The sequence below is a fragment of the Cynara cardunculus genome (assembly GCF_001531365.2).
Source record: "Cynara cardunculus var. scolymus isolate 2C chromosome LG 13, CcrdV1, whole genome shotgun sequence".
In the NCBI taxonomy this organism is placed as follows: Eukaryota; Viridiplantae; Streptophyta; class Magnoliopsida; order Asterales; family Asteraceae; genus Cynara; species Cynara cardunculus.
The window spans coordinates 9,520,731-9,540,266 of NC_037540.1; the positions used below are offsets into that span (position 1 = coordinate 9,520,731).

General features: G+C 37.0%; 3 protein-coding genes across 3 annotated transcripts; 1 reads left to right on the forward strand and 2 right to left on the reverse strand.

Moving 5' to 3' along the window:
• The first annotated feature begins 254 nt into the window (after positions 1–254).
• Positions 255–849, forward strand: LOC112525657. The gene has a single exon (XM_025135875.1). It carries the CDS (start codon positions 296–298, stop codon positions 758–760), a length of 465 nt encoding a protein of 154 aa, XP_024991643.1. The 5' UTR covers positions 255–295; the 3' UTR covers positions 761–849.
• Positions 850–1,508: 659 nt separating this feature from the next.
• Positions 1,509–6,714, reverse strand: LOC112524732 (U-box domain-containing protein 35-like). The gene is made up of 10 exons (XM_025134690.1): positions 6,510–6,714; positions 6,075–6,172; positions 5,852–5,973; positions 5,373–5,581; positions 5,228–5,285; positions 4,705–4,996; positions 4,126–4,230; positions 3,329–3,739; positions 1,690–2,445; positions 1,509–1,604 (listed from the first exon to the last, which is right to left on the reverse strand). Exons 1-10 carry the CDS (start codon positions 6,712–6,714, stop codon positions 1,584–1,586), a joined length of 2,277 nt encoding a protein of 758 aa, XP_024990458.1. The 3' UTR covers positions 1,509–1,583.
• Positions 6,715–7,771: 1,057 nt separating this feature from the next.
• Positions 7,772–16,234, reverse strand: LOC112524658 (acetolactate synthase small subunit 1, chloroplastic-like). The gene is made up of 12 exons (XM_025134587.1): positions 15,901–16,234; positions 14,025–14,238; positions 13,699–13,782; positions 13,467–13,535; positions 11,313–11,396; positions 11,082–11,231; positions 10,774–10,860; positions 10,540–10,644; positions 10,306–10,428; positions 9,461–9,613; positions 8,694–8,759; positions 7,772–8,136 (listed from the first exon to the last, which is right to left on the reverse strand). Exons 1-12 carry the CDS (start codon positions 16,137–16,139, stop codon positions 8,053–8,055), a joined length of 1,458 nt encoding a protein of 485 aa, XP_024990355.1. The 5' UTR covers positions 16,140–16,234; the 3' UTR covers positions 7,772–8,052.
• Positions 16,235–19,536: the final 3,302 nt, after the last annotated feature.

The following is a 19,536-nucleotide window of genomic DNA, read 5'->3' on the forward strand; positions in this document are numbered from 1 at the left end:
ATAGTTTTGATTTTTCCGGTAAACACTTACCCAGGTAAGTGTTGGTAAACAGCCCTTAGTGGAAATTATCGCTCTATTTATCGGAACAGAGCCCCTACTTGATATGGGATTCGCCGATTTGGTTTCATCCATACGGACCGTATTGTAAAACATTTCAATTGTGAAAGCAAATAGTGTACAAGCGTAAACCACAAGGGTAGAATTTGAAATTTAGCCTATGAAACCTATCTGGAATTAGCCGTTCCCAAATTGATGAATCGCTCTGAAATTGGGGAAAAATCAAAAAAGGGAAAAAATGTTAGGGTTCATAACCTTCACACGCACCCATCCAATTTCGTCAATTCTGATCACGAGCTCGATTCCGAAACAACAATCCAGATTTCCATCCACCCAAATCCACAATATACCATATTTAAAATCGAGGAGAAGAAACCCTAGAGGATTCAAAGCATCCTTTTCAGAAGATAAAGAAAAACTAAGCGAAAAAACAACCGGCGATGGCGGTGGTGGTGGGAATGAAGAAGAGGATCTGAGGAAAAATGGAGGTGAACGACCGCGATTCAATTTGAGGTGGAGCGAGTTGCTATTTGATCCGGATCCGGATAATGTGGTGGCAGTCGGGTTAACTGGAGTTCTGGCATGGGCGAGTGTACAAGTATTATGGCAGCTGTTTGTGATATCGTTTGCAATACTGATTGCTGCTGTCAAGTACTCTTTCATTGCTGCTCTTCTTATCTTCATTCTTATTACTCTTCTTTGATTCTGATTCTCCCTCCCTCTCTTTGTAAAATCTACACATTTTTTGATCATGCATAGTTTGATGAATTATGGTATACGAAGTTTTTGAGCAATTGTTTCATATTGCTATGTTCTTTATTGGATAAGATTCTCGGTTCTTGCATACTTAAGTAAGGAAAGTGACTCGGTAGACGCTTACCCGATTAGTATTTGATAAACGAATTTTTATGGGCTGTTTACCAAATGCTTACCTGGCTGGGTAAGTGAATACCAAGTGTCACATTACCTTACCGGATGAATATGGCAAGAAGCAAGAATCTTACCCGATCAAAGCGAGACAAGGACCAAGAGTCTTACCCAACGACTCTTACATGGTAAGCACTTACCGGGTAAATTGTTGCATACGATACCGTTTTGCATATGATACCGTAATTTGAAATTTTATTCCATTGCTGTGTTATGATCCGATCTTAGAATGACTTTATTCTATACCGGAGAATATGGAATTTGGGGTGTTATTGTATCCTAATTCACTCGGTTTTTCTAGTCGTTGCTAATTTCTCGATGAAGGCTACCGAGGACGAACGATTGATCGGAAACATTATATCTTGAAACCATATGGATCACAATAAAGATGAGAACTTTGATAGCCCTGAATCGTACAAAATTTGGTCAGGGACCAACCCAGGTTTCTCTGCAACTTAATCAGAGATCTCGTGGTTGGTCCCTGGTCATATGAAATCGAACAAAATGTTCATTACCATCCTGAGCTACCTCGCTAGTTTTGTTACATGAGTTCAACTACCTACGAACCATAGGGCTTTTACCCAATGAGCTTGAACGTGTTACGCTGGATCGCTAGCGTCCTGCATACAGAGTTCCTACATGTTAGATTATTTGTATGTCGTCTTACGGTTATTATGATCGAAAAGGATAAGAAGCCTTACTGACCAATGGAATAGAGGTTTGACTATGGCTCGGGCATGGACCGGTTCCAAAGGCCGAGATCGATGGCATACTTTCTTCACCAAGATCTCTCAATCTACAAAGCTCGGGCAACACCACCTTGCCGAGATCCGGTCGGTCTTTCCGTCGCAATTCAGCACATTGAATCGATAGTTTTGCGAACCCTAAGGCTTCATCGATGGGCCAGTCGGACACCGTTGGATCCAACATTTCGGCAAAGGTTCCTTTATTGATCGCTCTTCGAACCTGATGAGCCAACCCCATGGCTGGTTTGGCTGTAATCAACTGTAACAACATGATTCCCAAAGAATAAACGTCGGATTTGACACCCAACATGCCGGTTTGCTGGTATTCGGGATCGATGTAGCACATCGTCCCAGCCGCAGATGTCATTCTGTACTGAGTGACATCTTCTGTTAGAGATGCTGGGAGTAGCCTGGCTAGTCCCACGTCGCTTATTTTGCTCACCAAGTTTTGGTCTAGGAGAATGTTGCCAGGCTTCAAGTCACGATGAACTATCGGTTCCGGCTTGGTCTGGTGGAGAAATAAGATTCCGGTGGCTATTTCTGCTGAGATTTTGAATCGAATTTGCCACGGCAACGGCGGGGTGTTTCCTCTTCTCAGTAGACGGTCCTCTAAGCTTCCGTTAGCCATGTACTCGTAGACCAAACAACCGTATTCCGGGCAGGCTCCAAGGAGTAGAACCATATTCGGATGTCGCATACAACTTAACACTTCCACCTATCATCGAACAATTTATCATTTTTGTTGCAAAAGTGTGTGAAGAAAGTTGTGCAATACAATAAAATTGTTCTTTTAGGACGTCTTGACGGAACTTTAAGTTTATTAAAAACCGGTGTCTTATCTAAAGACATTATAATAAGTTGGTAGGACGAATAATAAGTTTTATCGACCAAGTTTGGTAACCTAATAGGAAACAAAAAATAAATTGTTTTATTAACCTTTTTATATAGGACACTGGTTTTGGTCCACTGAGATTTAAGGGATTGTTTGGTTGGTTTTTCATTAAGTCATGTATGGATAAAGCTGTCTGTATAGATTCGGAAGGTTTTGTTTGACAAAGTTTTTTCATAGATGGAATGAGTGTGTTTTTTTTTTTGAAGGGCGGGTTTGGAAAAAACCTTAACTTTCTGCATAAAACACTCCCCAAAAAGCTTACTTAATATGTCACTTTTTATATCATTAAGCTACTTCCAAACAGTTATGTATAGATGACCGAATAAATTTCGAGTCTCGTTTAAATCATTAAGCTACTATCAAACATGCCCTTAAGTTTTGTTTAAGTTAGAGTCTGTTTGTTAGCAGCTTAATAAGCTTAATAGGACTCACATCTTATTTGGTCAACTATATATAAGTGTTTGGTAGTAGCTTAATGATATATAAAGCTTTATGCAGAAAGCTAAGTTTTTTTTTCCAAACTTATCCTTTCCAATTAAAAAAACGATCTTTCCATTGTGAAACAAAAACCTTCTCAATCTATAGAGAAAGTTTTATCCATACAAGACTTAATGGAAAACCAACCAAACTGCCCCTTCCTCTAATATGTCTTGTAAGACCCATTTTTGTTGTAGTTACACTGTGCAAGAACAAAATTGTTTCTTACCTCTTGTTGAAACTGTGATCTTCCTTGAGCAGCATCCGGTCGTAAAACCTTAATTGCGACAAGCGTATGATCCAGTCGACCCTTGAAAACCGGACCATAACCTCCTTCGCCGATCTTCCTAGCCTCCGTGAAAAACTCGGTTGCTTCTTCGATCTCATCTATGGTGTATCTTCTATACTTAAATTGGTTCAAATTCACATTATTTGACTCCGTAGGCTTTTCCTCCGACTGCTCAAGCCCTCGTTTCTCGGATTCTATCTCCGCAATCCTCCGAGATGCTCGTGCTTTCGCCATTAATGCTTGATATCGTTTCTTTTCTTTGTCCGCAATCTCTCGTGCTTCCTCTTCAGCAACCCGGACATCGTCTAGTCTCTGTGCTTCTTCTACTCGCCATTTTTCAAGTTCTCCTGCCTGGCGGGTATACGTTACAACTTCATATATGTTACAACACAAGACCCTGCCTTCCAAACCCGTTTTCAATTTGCACAAAAATAGACCAGACATTTTTGGGCCCAGACCGAATAGTGTGGAAATAGGCCCGATCAAGCTTTTTCAGGATTTTTATGTCCTAAGCTTTTTCGGGCTATATAAAAGGACCTATCGGGCTTTTAAGTTTGTCATGGGCCTGTTTGGGCTTATTAGTCCCAGCATTTTGCGAAAAACGGATTGCTAGAAGAAAAAAGAACTTCATATATATAATGGACCGATCAAAAATATAATGGAGCGATCGGGCTTTTAGGTCTGGAGTGGACCTGCAGTAGGGTCAGGCTTTTTCGAAAAACGGATTTCTAGAATACCTTTTGTTTTGCTGTAAGCGCATCTTTACAGGCTGTACTGTACATCTCCATTGTTCTCTGGAGTTCATTCTTTAGTCTTCTCATTTCGTCATCCACCTCATCCTGCTGCAGATAACATTTAGCGACGGAACAGGATGTCAAGACGTAAGATTTTCGACAGGAAGAACCGTCACAATTTTTGCAACCATATAGAAATAGCGACCAGAATTACGTTGGCAACATTGAAACGCACAAGACGGAAAATTTGTCGTTTAAAGCTTTGATCCCGTATCCGTATGTGTGTCATGTTAGCATTTGTAATTCACGTCATAAAAAGGTTAAAACGATATGTTGGAGATGCTTTAATAATCTATCTGAACTAGTTCTTCAGGAAGATAGTTTGGTGTTTGACAAACGTTGATTTTTCAATAAGCTCGTAAGATCGGCTAGTGACGAAAAAAACGTAGCCACGAAATTGTGTCGCAAAATGTAAAGGAATGATGTGATTGAAAATGTGTGACGCACATTTAACTTTAGCGACAGCCGTTTTGTCGCAAAAGTTTTGAAATTTCTTATAGCATAGCTAGGAATGTGTATTACCCCGGATCGTGCCGAAGATGGTCTTTTGCTGTCGATTGAGGATGACGAAAACATAGCACCAAAGTCCGATCCTTTGGTTCCGTAGTACATTGACCCAAAGCTATGGTCTGAACTGGTCGAAAGCCTTGGAGTTGGGCTCAGATCAAGACTAGAAATGTCGTAGCGCAATGCCGAAGACATCCGATCGCTACTTGGCCTTCCCGAGCTTACGAATGATATATCTGTATCCGATTCCGAAAGCTCCCCACACAATAACTTCGGATTCAATCCTCTCCCTCTATTAAATGGCGACCTGCATTGCATGATCTACGGTTAAAACTGAACCGAACAAAACGAGCCCATATTATATCTCTAGATGTTCTAATAGACTGTTTTATAAGACTTTAAGTTTATGTGACTAAACAACATACGCAAAGGTGTTACAGTAAGTTGATCAGACGTTTCTACAACTGGACCCGAAAACTTCCAACTTGTGCAAATATGTGATCGAAGGAAAAGAACCAAGGAAACTCTTTGAACTTACTTGAATCCTTCGGGGTCTTCCGGAACCGGAAGCGGCTTCTCGGCGGTCTTTTCTGGCCCTGTTCACAAGTTCGTCGTGTCATGTACAGAACAAAGAATTTTCAGGAATTTGGATCGTAGTTTAACGGGAATTATAAACGACAGACTTTGCATATTAAAACTATTCTTGCGGCGAATGCTTGCTTCAAAGCTGTGGTTAGACTGCTGTTGGATTTTCTCGCGTAGAGGGGACGGAAACGGGGCCGATCGTGAAGATTTCTTCGCAGAGGATATCTTTCCTTTCGAGATGACATAAATCGTGCAGAAATCCGGTGCCGCTTTCATAACATGGCTCGGAACATCGGAACTCCGAAACCTACCGTCACGAATGTTTTGATGATTAGTCAAATCATCCACTTTCTAGCAACAGAAATGAGTATTAGCGACACCCAGAACATAAGGGTTTAAAAGTGTCGCTAAAAAAAGAGCTCATTACACTTTTTGCCCGTGTAGTTGCAAACTCCCAAAATGCATTTTCTGCATGTGGGGCCCACTTTTCGGGAATAAAAGTGATCAACGGTTTTGTTTCAACAGCGACAGTTTTATATCCGGCCATCGCAAAAGATCGAGCGTATAATATAATCACCTGAGGAAACCATGTTTCGACGAAGCTCCAAGGACCAAAAACTCAATCGCTGCGTAAGAAGCGTATTCGGTAAGCGCTTTTGATATACTCGTATCTTCGAGAATAACATCGAGGCACTGTACCTGCAACAGACCGACTTGAATACAAAAAGAAAACGAAACGAACCCAGTAAATTTCATACAGACGTAGCATCGTTATTTTGAAAGCGTGGTTAATTGTATACTTCTTTGCGGGTACAAAAGCAATGGAAGGTGAGGAACAAATCCCTAGTTTGCTTCTCATTGTGTTGCTTACTTGCAGCAGATACATCAATCCCTCCACCTGCATTTACAATCCAATGCAGACTAATTTTAGATGGTTTTGAATTTGATGCATAAAAAGTATGCTGTTAATCACAAGGGTGGTGTCTGATTGGTTTGAGCTTGGCTCCAAAGGTCAAAAGTGTCAGGAAGTTCAGGTTCAAATCCAAGGAGGAACAAAAATCCCCTTGTAGCCATGGAGGTTCAAATACGGTGACTCCGGGCTACCAGGTGGTTGCCCTGGGATTAGTCGGCTCGTAAAGAAGGTTGGATATCCAGGTTAATAAAAAAAAACATGTTGTTTGAGTTTTTGGAATTTACAGTAGATTTATAGAAAACGATAGAAACGGAATAATTGCCTGCAGCTGAAGGTTTCCGAATGACGTGAATGAGAACGATGGTTTGGCCACGGGTAACGAGATGTTCGATGGTCCATTTGAGAGCGTGTTGGCTGTTTTTGTCCTTGTCGATAGCTACCGCCACCATGGCGGTTCCTTTCCGCTGCAACCGGTCTCCGCCGCCACCGCCACCGTGCAAACTACTTCCACTTTTGGGAAGCCACATTTTCTGTTTGTTTCTTTGTTTCTCTATCTCTAATGGTGTTTGATAAGATCATGTTGCTGTTCCATTTTCTTGCTCTGCATGTTCATCATCTTCTTTTTAATTTTCTAATTTTGTCAAATGAATTTTGACTCCCAAAGAGAATTGGTGGATGATGTTTTGGAGATGACTTAAATGTAGGGTTTGAAATATTCTCTGTGGGCAACATAAATCATGACCTAAATTCTCTCAAATGTTTTAAAGGGACTAAAATTGACCATCTTCCATTTTATATACATGTTATCCATGTGATTTGTTGGAAATTTCTATTTTAATCCTCATACTTTTTGAAATTACGATTTATATCCTTACCATATACAATTTATTGCGCTTTTTGCCCTTTTGGTTATAATTTGTTGTCGTTTTCGTCTCCAGTAGAGTTGGGTTCAGAGGGAAAAAGTGCAATAGATTGTAAACCGTAGGGATAAAAACCACAATTCTGAAACCACGGGAACGGAAATCTAAACTTTACACGAACCACAGGAACGAAAAACGTGATTTACTCTATGTGGTAATTAAAAGGCATTTCCGAGATAAAAACAAACATAAGAATTTCAATATGGGTGCAACTAAACCACGCTCAAAACTCGAACCATGACGAACTTCAGTAACATTGAAACCAAACCAGGTTCAATAAGGTTTGAGCCCAGTTTATGGCTCACAAATTCATAACTCGGTCTTTGATTTGGTTCACCAAGGGCGCATTTAGTAGACGGTCAGGGCTGGACAAAATGACTTGACGGTCGAGAATGAGGTAGACAGATGAAAGACGTGTGGAAGGTTTCAGGGTTATAATTTGACATTGATAATTTACTAATTGTCAAATCACTGACTTTTATTCCACCTATTTTGGTGCATTTTTGTCCTACTCAGTCTCATCGTGTCCCAATCTAACGTTCTATCACGTCTTGTCCCCTCATGTCCCGCATACCAAATGCATCCTTAAAAAGTTTCAAACCTTTGACCCTATGAACTACCATCTCCTGAAAAATGAGATCTTTTGAAACAAATCGAAACGAGAGGCTCTTAAAAGCAACATAATTTATTCAAAATGTGAAGTCAACTACAATCTCGAAAAAAAATTTGATCTTTTGAAACAAATCGAAACGAAGGCTCTTAAAAGCAACGTAATTTGTTCAAAACATGAACTCATACCAAGTAGCACGGATAAGCTCATGCTTGAAGGCTCTGTTTCTTTAGGAAAACTAACGAAAAATGCTACAGATGCCCAATAATGATCACACGCATTGATAGATTCGATCATTGACCGCACCCAAAACACGAAGGACCTCCAAAAAGAAATCAAACAGGATAGGAATAGCCACGAAGGTAAGAGGAATCCACACGTGATTCACGGGTCAGAGCCACCCGCCCTGTTCTTGCCACCTGCAAATAAGGATCAAGGGTTTCATGTCTCCTAAGGGCAAAATCAGACGGAACCATGTCTAACCAATCCCTTTAATTCAGTTTCGGATATGGATTTCGATCAAGAATCAGTCCCCACCTCCACAGCCCAGCTTTAGCCTATCAGATAAGAAGGTGGACATTCTTGCAAAATAAATGGAAGGTATGGGGTTTGACTCCCAGCTGCCCCTGGGGCACGTGATTTACCTACCGTTGAGAGATCACTATGGTAGGAGCGCTCCAAAGGGTGACGGTCATACCTTACTGGTCCCAGTAAGGTAGGAGCACTCCAGAGGGTGACGTCATGCCTTTTTTTGCTCAAGGGGTCCACAAATTTTAACAGAGTGGTTCGGTTTGTGGTTAAGGGGTCAAAATATTCTAACAGATTGGTTGATTCGTGGTTCCAGCCAAAACAAAGCTAAACCAGACCATGACACTCTTAAAGGATCCCGGTGTAAGACAATTTCAGATGGCCAAACTTAGAAAGATGTCGTATTCAAATAGAAATACGTTAAAGAGAGAGGATTTGAAAGACGGACCTCACAAATTCCACACGGCTCCAATAATCTCTGCAATGCAGCCATCTTATTTACATCTCCCGTAACCTGGAAAATAAAAGAAAAACCATTTATTGTTGAAACAGACCGTAGGGAAAAGAAACAAAAACAAAACTACGAAAATAAAAAAGTCTCTAGCAAGTTACAGGTAACATTAGAAGATTATTCTGTAAGGTTTTACATCTCAAAGTGATAAGTAATGTGGCCAATTGGGATGCAGGATTTTTATATCAAGTCCGTATCAAGCAGAATAACATTCGATTTGATACATAGTAGTACAATGTTGGCTATTTGACAAATATCTAGAATAACCTTTCAACAAGGAAAACAAAGAATCTTGTGCATGGCACACCCAAATCAATACCTTCATTTGTTTGTAATGATAATAATGAGCAAATAGGTAACTTTAAGTTGGAATCTTTTTCCAAAAAGAAAATGTTGCAATTTTCATGGGATAACTCAAAAAGGGAGCTATTACAATTTTTATGAGACATACACCTTCCGTCCCAAAATAAGTGCCCACACTTCTATTTTAGTTTGTCCCAAAGTGTATACTTCCGAATTCTACCATTAAGTATGAAATGAAGAAATTCATTTTGTGGTAGTAAAGACGAAATTGTCATTTTAGTTAATTAGAAAGTGTAATAATTACATATTTCTAAAATTACGTGTATTTTTCATTGTGGACATTTATTTTGAGACAGAGGGAGTAGTAACTAATTTGTAAGTGCATAAAGAATAAACTTCACCTCAAGTGTAATTGTGTGATCGGACACATCGACGGCTTTAGCCCTAAATATGCTGGCAATGTCAAGAACATTGCGCCGGGCTGTGGAATTCACGGCAACCTTTATCAACATCAATTCTCGTTCAGCAAATGGCATAGATGTTAGATCAATAACCTGAACAACAAACCACGTTTTTCAGTTGAATGAACTTCGAGAAGCAACCTTAAGAGCGGGAAAGTGAGCAATAAACCAGCTCGAAAAACTATAGATTGATGGTGTAATTTCGTAGTGATGGCTTCTCGAGTAGCAATAGCAATGACATGGGCTTTGAAGTGGCTGTGGGTGAGTTGGTAGATGGCTAGAGCATCTCCAACAGAGTCTCCAATTCGGAGATTTTGGAGTTTTTAACCTGTATTTTTGCTCCAACAGATTCTTCAAAGCGAAGATTTTGGAGTTTTAAAAGTCTCCAAATTTGGAGAACTCTCGAAATTAAAATGCCAAAGAGAAGTATTATTGTTCCTACCATGAGGTTGAATGTGTTATCTTGTATATGAAGGTTTTATGAAAGTTTCTTGGGATATTATTGAATATTTCAAAAGTCTAATTTAGAGCGAATAACATTTTTTGTCCCCGCGGTTTGGTGTTTTTAACGTATCTCGTTCCTATTTTGAAAAACTAACGATATGGGTCCCTTTGAAATCTCGAAAATGAAGAAAATGTTGGAGATCAATAAATTATTTTTTAAGATTTTAACTTTTATTTCTTCATTTTGGAGAAATTATATAGGATCTGTTGGAGATGCTCTAAAATCATCTGTGCTTAACCCATAATGAATAGAGCATTATCTGATGGTAATATATACTCACATCATGAACATCTATCAACTTATATAGTTGTTGCACCAACTTGCTGATTGAATCATCTGTACCAGGGACAACAGTTGTGATGCGGGAACGCCCCTCTACTTCCGCATGACCAACCGCTAGGCTCTGATATGGACAATAACGTGTAAACACCGAAAAGCGTTTGAATTCTGGCACTTGTATAAAACGTTCAGAAAAGGGAAAAGTTAACATCAAGAATACAACAAACAAATATACCTGAATATTGTAGCCTCTACGAGCAAAAACTCCTGTTACTATATTGAGAACTCCAGGAGAGTCGTTTACAACCATTGATAAAGTGTGTGAACGAAGCCCGCTTGTCTGAAAACATTTTAAACCGAAATTATTAGTGATCAACCTTTTCCAGTATTAGAATTTTAAACTGAAATTACTACTTCATCGGCCTTTAATAACATTTGTGGAATTTAAGAACTGATATTAATTTCTTACATCATCTTCATTAAGAACACCCCAATGTGCATCAAGAACTTGATTGAATGGATAGTCATCAGTTTGCTCCACTGGATAAACATCTCCCTTCACAGATAAACATCGTTTACAATTAGTAAATAATAATACAATATTCGGCTAAAATAAACTTCAACAGGTAAAACAACAAGCATGAACTGAGATTTTCAAAATAAAGGTTGATAAATCCAGCTTTATTATTAACTCCGAAGGAATGCAGGAAGAAAAAAGTTCAAAATCCAAACCAGAAAGAGCAGATGAAGTATCAGCCAAAAAAAACTGAGACTTACCCCAACTGATGTATCAGATTCCAGATATTCTGTTTTCTTTTTGGCCTGAAGAGGAGTTTTTGAGTTTATTCCTTCAAGGTCCGGATATGAAGCTGCTGAAAATCGCCAGAAAGGAGCAGATTCACCCATTTTTTCTCTTCTCAAGGCAATCTAAGGCATCAAAGACAGCATACATCAATTCTCATAAGAAGAAAATGATAGAATGATTAAATCAATTCACTGATTACTTACCTTTCCGGTCCTGGCAACTTCTTGGATGCCGAACTTGCTTAAATTTCTTTGTACCGCAACCATTTTCCCCGGGTCACCTGTTACCTGGATTCCAAAGTAGGAAAAGAATTGTTAAGGCTTCTATTCAGCTCTTCATCAGAGCACAATGCAATACGAGGTGCTAGACCTATTTTACCATTAGAACTAGTTTTATAAAGGAAATTATGGTGGTGATGAATTGTCAAACATGATTAGGTTTGTTACATCATATAAAAATATGATGAAGTCTAAAATGGAAGACAATCTAGGTGCGTTGGTGAATGGTCAAAGGTTAGATGTGAAGACAAACAATATAGCCTATACCCCACAAGATTAACAAGAATTTGACCAGCTGTAGGCTGTAGCCTGTGGGAACTTCATCCAGCATGACAGTTAGCAGTCACTATGCTTAGATTGGAAACTATCTTTTTAACATTGCTTTGTGCATGAAGTTGCATTTGAGTTATGATCTCTGGTTGGAGAAGTAAATTCTGCAATGATGAAGACTTGCAACTTCATATTGATACTGATACCATGGGAGCAACAATTGGTAATTCATTATCTAAATAATCAAGCACTATCAAAAAGAGTGCAATCTGTACCATAGAAATGAGAAAAGCATGTTACCATTGAAATCTTTTAGCCTATAATAGAAGCATTAAGAGGTCCCAAATTAAAATTACCAGAATCAACATTCCAGACAATATAAAATTACCTAGTAAGAGTATCTGCTTTTGAACATGTTTTACTTTCTATTTGATGATTTGGTAATACTGAAAGTGTTGAGCGTATTTAGTTATTGAGGTTGTCTGAATTCATATATATATATATATATATATATATATATACATATATATACAGGGTTGGGTTCCGGCAACAACAGTTCTTTTGGTGACAACGGTGAGAACCGCGGGCCTTCATTACCTTCATCCACCAGCATTAGCACACCTTCATTTACCTTCCCATACCTACTTGTATCGCCATGACTGAAACTTCAATAAATTCTAGAAATGTGAGCGTGACTGAAGGTGAAGGTGGTTAAGGTCCGCTCATGTGAGCCATCAGATCAAAAAAACTGATCCAAAGGCTCAGAAATGTCCTCACCGTTTCTCATTTGTTATCAAATTTGAAATAACATGATCAAGGCTGGTTTTGAATTTAGTGGCAAGATGATCTCCTAGTTTCCACTACAGTCAAGAGGAACTATCGGTAAATAAGGTAGCCACTAAGACTGATATCCAAAACTTGGTAACTAGCTGAAATCCACCAAGAAACAATCCATATTAAAAGCCTTCATAAACAGCTCCATATAAAGGTCTCATGCAACAATCAAGAGATTTTCTATGAGAAATGGGAACACTTTACCATACACTAAAAAGGGGAAAAGTTATACTACTTTCCGGTTTTGGCCATATAATCTGCAGTCTCCTCGAAAAAGAAAACCTTAGCATCCATGATGGTAGACTTTTACATTGAAGCTCTTTCCATGAGTTGGATCAGTTGAACGAATTAATTCTGAGTTAGCCATCAGAAGTCGGATAACATTCTTTAAGCTAATTTACCCAGATATTTGTTCAGGTAACCAGGCATCAACAGTGGACGTTGTTACAAAATAAAAGTAAGAGCAAAACGTCCTAAGCTAGTTAAGCCAGATACTGGTTTGGATAACAAGAAATACATAGGATGCCTTGTAGCGAGAGCATAACTAGACATAGCAGGAAACAAATTCTAAAGCAAACATAGCTAGAATGTATTAACCCTTGTGTACCTAGGAAAACAGTAAGAAAAACTAACTAGGATGTATTAACCTATATCATGTATAAATTGTTAGACTGACAGATACAAATGTGAAAGACTTAGGCTGGACATAACATCACACATGTCTCATGGCCCTATATATCCCTTTAGACGGCCTGAAATGTGACTGCTTTTCAAATCGTAGTTGTTCCATAGAGTCAAAGAGTATCCAAATTTTATATCTATTAATAAGGTTCTGAGACAAATTCAAACTAATAAAGGCTCCCTAATAGCATAAACAATTTAGTAATCGCACGCATTAAAATCCAAAATTCACTCCAAATACATTGCATGAAGAATAGTAAAAAGATTGAAGTAAAAAAAATTGATTTCCATCACCTCAATTGTTAACGAGTGCTCTGAGATATCAACAATTTTAGCTCTAAAGATGTCTACTAACCACTTGACCTGAAAATTAAAATCATAGAGAACATAGTAAGATAGCATACTCTCGTGTTAAAAATGACTTGCTAGATTTAATTGCATGTGTTCTTTGCAATTTATCAGAATGATGGAGTATGTTATGAATAACACAGATTTACCAGAACATGAAAGAAGATAGCATAATTACCTCCAAACGGTAGCTTGGATCAGCATTGATCTTAATGAGCATCAACTCACGTTCTACTTGTGGCTCTTTTGAGATATCTTCAACCTGTTAAAAATGGTTTACTTGACAGTTTAGTAAACTTAGGATCCAGTAGAAGTGGTTATTATTAATTAAAGAAAAAATTACTATAAAAAAGTATCAAAATGGTAATGCTGCAATTAAGACATATGCAGATAAAGACGTGAAAGTGTCACAGTCCTGCTGTTTGTAAACTGGACAATGCACAAGTCCTCTGAGCTAGGGTAAATAGAGAATATGATGGATCGAAGGTCAAAATAAAAGCCAACCTTCATCACATTAACAAGCTTTAGAAGCTGTTTCATAACTTGCTGCAATACTCTTTCAGTTCCGGATACAACAATAGTAAAAAGGGCTTTGTCCTTGTTTAAACCAACAGCAAGAGACTCGATATTATATCCCCTCCTTGCAAAAACTCCTGCAATCCGATTTATCATTCCACTCTCATCACCAACAAATACTGAAATGGTGTGGCGCCTCACCCTGACCACAAATCAAGGGGTGGAAAGTAAATTAATCAAAGCATGTATGTCAAACACATATTACTAGAAACCAAAGGTGGGATACGAATAAGAAAAACAAATAATCAAATACATAACATATAATATCATTCGTAACAAAGAAAAATATGTCAAAACCTGCACCATTTGATCTATACGTTTCTGGCAATGATACGGTTTCACCTTTAAACTTTTTTGTATGAACTTGATGGAGTCAATTTGGTTTATATATCAGAAAGAAAGAAAAAAAAGATAAACAACATTTTTAATAAAGTACATTAGTCTTTTACCATTATGTGTTCTAGGAACAGTGCACGAATTAGCATCTACAAGCTGCAGATAGGCAGTTGGTCCTGATTAATAGCTCACAGAGCCCAACTTGCAAGTTCATACCTTTAGTGTTGTTTTCTGAATCCAAATGAATTTGGTAAAATTGCTTATTTTTAAGGGTTCCACACATTTACTTGTTAACGACTGTAGTTTCGGTGTATGGTGTCAACATATGCAAGCAAATTGTTTCAACTAAGGTTAGGCGGTAATCTTTAAATCAATTTCCCTACCTTGACTGCTAGTTTTTCTCTTTTTTGCCAGTTAATGATTCCACGTGGACCCGGTATCTAAAGGAACTATACTTGTTGACATCATCAGTTGATGCGGCCACACCACAATGAACTCAACCGCAAACATCCCATTACCTCAATTTTCTTGTATGACTCAAAGATCAGACATCAGGGCTTATAGCCAGCCAGATACTTGGGTAATTGTTCAAGCATAGGCTTAGTTATATGTTACATGGTCAAAACAACATCCATAAAATAATTTTTAGGAAGGAAAAAGAACGATATCCTTGAATGGAGGCTTAAACATAAACTGATTCTTCAAACAATAATACAAAAGTGTACAAGTTACTCTATACACTTTCTAATTCAAATTTACTTTAATATTCACCCCAACAACATACAACATAGCAATTCTACTAGAGAAAACAAGACTGCGTTGCGGTCTTGCAGAGGGAAGTTTTTGTATGTGGCATTTCCCTTGCTCGTTTGCAAAGAGGCTTTTGTCACCCGAACAACTTTACAGTTGATCCAAGATTCAACCTAACCTATAACAGCTTATCACAATAATAAAACATTTGAATCACCAATCTAAAACAACCTCAAGTTCATATTTCAAAAGTACAAGACTTAACTTCTCAAGATCAAATGTGGACTTTTGTTGGGACCGTGGGAGTGACAGTGATCACAAGATTAGGGGAAAGAGTAACTTTATCAAATTATTTACTAGCCATACACACACACACACGTATATATAGTATAGAGACAGCTACATATATAACCTTTTGAGCTACTAAAAGAGATGATTGTAACTTCTGTACTCAAACTACAAGCGTTCAGGATTGAGTAATTGATAGGAATAATAATTATCGACATGTATAAACGACACTAAAAACCTAAAGCGTAACCAATTAAAAAAAATGAACGTATCGATAATGCAAATTTGATCATAATCCATCATCAATCACAAACCTCACCACTATGACTTGGAAAAACGAAAATAACTTAACAACGATTACCAGCAATTAACAAGAAAACCATTAAAATTCGAAAATTGGGTAGAGGTTAAATTAGTCGCATGAACTCACTTAGGTCGAGCCAATGATGGAGCTGAATCAACGGCTGAGGAAACGGTACCGCTGCTTGCTTGCACAGAGAGTCCTTTGAACTCAGATCTTTTCGGTTCTGAAAACAGGGTAGGAGAGAATATAGTCGGCATGCAACCTAGGGTCTTTGTAGATGGCGGTAGATTGGAGGCAGGCAGTTTCATAGGCGGAGCTCTTCCACCGTGAAATAACGCCGAGTGTGTAGATACAGAAGCCGCCATAGAGAGCAGATGAAGGAACAGGAGCACAGTTCGCTGAGTAGGCTCGGCTCTATGTTGGGACCTTTTTGCAAGGGAATTCTTTCTTTCTTTCTTTTTCCCTTGCGCCATAATTATTACACCTAGGGTGTTATACCAACTTCGTCAGGTCTAAACCGGTTGAATCAAGTTAACGGCTTATAAAAATAACTTATTGGCTTATTTTAGTGTAATACAGATAATAAGTATTTTTGAGTGTTTAGATAAATAATTTATACCGATGACAAACTGATAACAAGTTCCATGATAACAAAGAAAAAAGTGTAGGAGTAATGTTATATCATACTAAAAAATATTTAATAAAAATCTAAATACATATACAAATTTAAACATGTTTTAACAAAATTACTTCGGATTTACGAAAAAATTAGAGCATCTTCAACAGTTATGTTATTTTAAAAACATTGAAGATTTAAAAAGAGTTTGTTTAAACAACTATGTTGAATTCTCATCTAAAATAAAATAAAAAAGAATGAAGAAATCTTCAAATTTAAAAGAAAATATAGCATACATGTCGGAGATGTTCTTCTGACTATAGTTATCATTTTAAATTTGTGTGGTCTTAATTTAATTTGGCTTGTGATTTTGACAATGTCGTCCCATTATTTTTAGAGGCCATGTTACATCCATACTAAAATTATATATCGTTTGAAATGAGTAATAAATAAACTAAAATATAAAATTTCATGTTATATTGAAAATCTTAGAAATTAAAAAAGCAAAAATGTTTAAAATGCAAAAGTGAGAAGAATATCAAAAGGTTGTTTTTGTTCTTGACCGTCAAATTCTGAAATTCAAAAAGGAAATTGACTCAAAAAGTCATTCCACCAATTTAAATTGATCTTCTAGTCATTCTCTCTCGGATTTATGCAAATGTCACTACGTCCGCAATATAGCAGACGTGACTGAAAGACAAAAAAAATCAAATTCCACCCGGTGAGCAAGTGGCACCGTCGCAATTGCAGACCTGGTCGTTGCATTGTAGACTCTGTCGTCGTAATTGCGGAACTAACCGTCGCAATTGCATACATGAGTTGAATCTGATAATTTTTGTATGTCTTTTAGCCAGGTCCGCAATACTGCAGACGTGAATATTGCAGACATAGTGACATTTGGATAAATCGGGGATAAGAATGGCTAGGAGACCAATTTAAATGGGTGGAATGACTATTTAAGTCATTTTCTCAATTAAAAAGGCACGTTTGATTATGATATAAATTATATAGGTCTTTACTGAGGTAGGTTGACAAGTTGAGTTATAACACAAGTGAAATTGGGCAATTTTGAAGGCTATGTTTGAATATCAAGATTTAACATGTTAACACATGATCCCGAAATTTAAAGCGGACCATTAGTTAAATTGCTTGGATAAATTTCTTATGTAAGGAAAAAGTTCAAAAAAATTCAATCAACTTTCCTATTTTAAACGATTTATTTCTTAAACATTTTTTCAATGAAAAACCATTATTTTAAATGAAAAGACCATTAAACTTTCTTATTTTTAATGATTAAGACCCTAAAAAAATATTTAATAAATAAACCATCGAACTTTTGCTAGACGATTAAATGTACATTTTTTTGGGTTAAAATGATGTAGGTAATTAATATTTAAAGTGCTATAATTTATTTATTAAAAAATATTCAGAGAGCTAATCATTTAAAATAAGAAAATTTATTGGTTTTTCATTTAAAAAAATAGTTAAAGGACTTAATTATTTAAAATGAAAAAGTTTAATGATTTTTTTATTAAAAAATTTAGGGACTAAATTATTTATAATAAAAAAGTTGATCGGATCTCTTTATTTATAACGAACCAAATTATTTAGAAAAATGTAAAGGAAAATTTATAAAATAGCTATTTTTCATGGTTGGTTTCACCTTTTAACCATTTTTTCTCCAAGTTTACCAAAATAGTCATAGGTCCGCAAAACTCAGTAATTGCATACCCATCTAAAAGACAAAAAAATTACACTTTTTACTCATGTCCGCCAAAAAAGTACATTTTTCACCAAAGTCCGCAAAAAATTTACATTTCTCACCTAGGTCCGTAAAAAGTACCTCGAAACCAACCAAAAAGTTTCTTGAAATCAATCAAAAAAACAAAAAAGTTTCTCGAAAAATCAACCAAAAAACCCGAAAAATAATCCCTCAAAATGGTGGAATTATATTAAATATACATCGGGTGACTTTGTGGGTCTTTAATCTACCTTAAAGGTACCCTTGTTTGGTAAAAATCCTAGAATCGCCACTGTCTCTAAAGCTATTTTCTACTTTTAAGTATGAAAGACTAAAATAGCTTTAAAATGTAAACCATGAGAACAAAAACAATAGTAAATTTTAAATCAGAAAGATGAAAACGATAACAAATTATAAATCATAAGAACGAAAATTGTAATTTTAAAATCATGAGACCCAAAATAGCAATTTTGAACGAACCATAAAGACGAAAACATAATTTACTCTTTCGATTAAAAGAAGGAGTAAATTACACCATAGGTCCCTCTAGTTTACTCATGTCCCACTACTTTCAAAATAAGTGCAATAAACGTCCCTGTAATTTGCATTCTGTCACGAGCTAGATCCATGCCTCTAACAGAGTTACCTCCAATCCGTTACCTCAAGGGCCAATTTAGTCATTTTTATTTTCTATTAAAAACTTCTTTAAAGCACCACTTGAACAATGACATGTGTCCTTTTTGTCTATTTTTTATTTAAAAAATAAATAATATATTTATTATATATTACATTACACAGGAAGCGTCTCCCTCAATACCGATGACCACCGTTCTCCTCCCCCACCATCAACCTCCTTCTCTCTCCAGCCACCGTCTCTTGCCATCCTCCTCCGATATCCCCTCTTCCCTTATTGACTCGACCATTACTAAAAGGAAGTATCTTCCTTTCCTGGTGCCCCCTCCCCAATTCATCTTCATCTCCGATCAACCCAGATCCACTAGCCTACCCTCGTCTCCCTACTATTAGTTTCACGAGAAAATCCAAACCCAAAAATCCGATTTATTGCTTTTCTTCGATGGGCCCAAATCTGTTAGACCATCCACATCCCTGCAATTCGTTTATGTTTTCAATTGTGTCACGTCAGCTTTTGCAATTACCATCTACATGCGTACAATTCGCATACACTTTCAAAAGTGGTCCCCATTATAACATTTATGAATTACTTTATAAATTATTATACATATTCTAATTATCTTTTAATCTAATATATATATATATATATATATATATATATACTTTATTAAATTATATCAAAATACAACTTTTATTGAATTAAAAAGATTACATATAGCAAAAAAGAATTACATTAATCATTGTTTACTCTTCCTTTAAATCGACTCCAAAT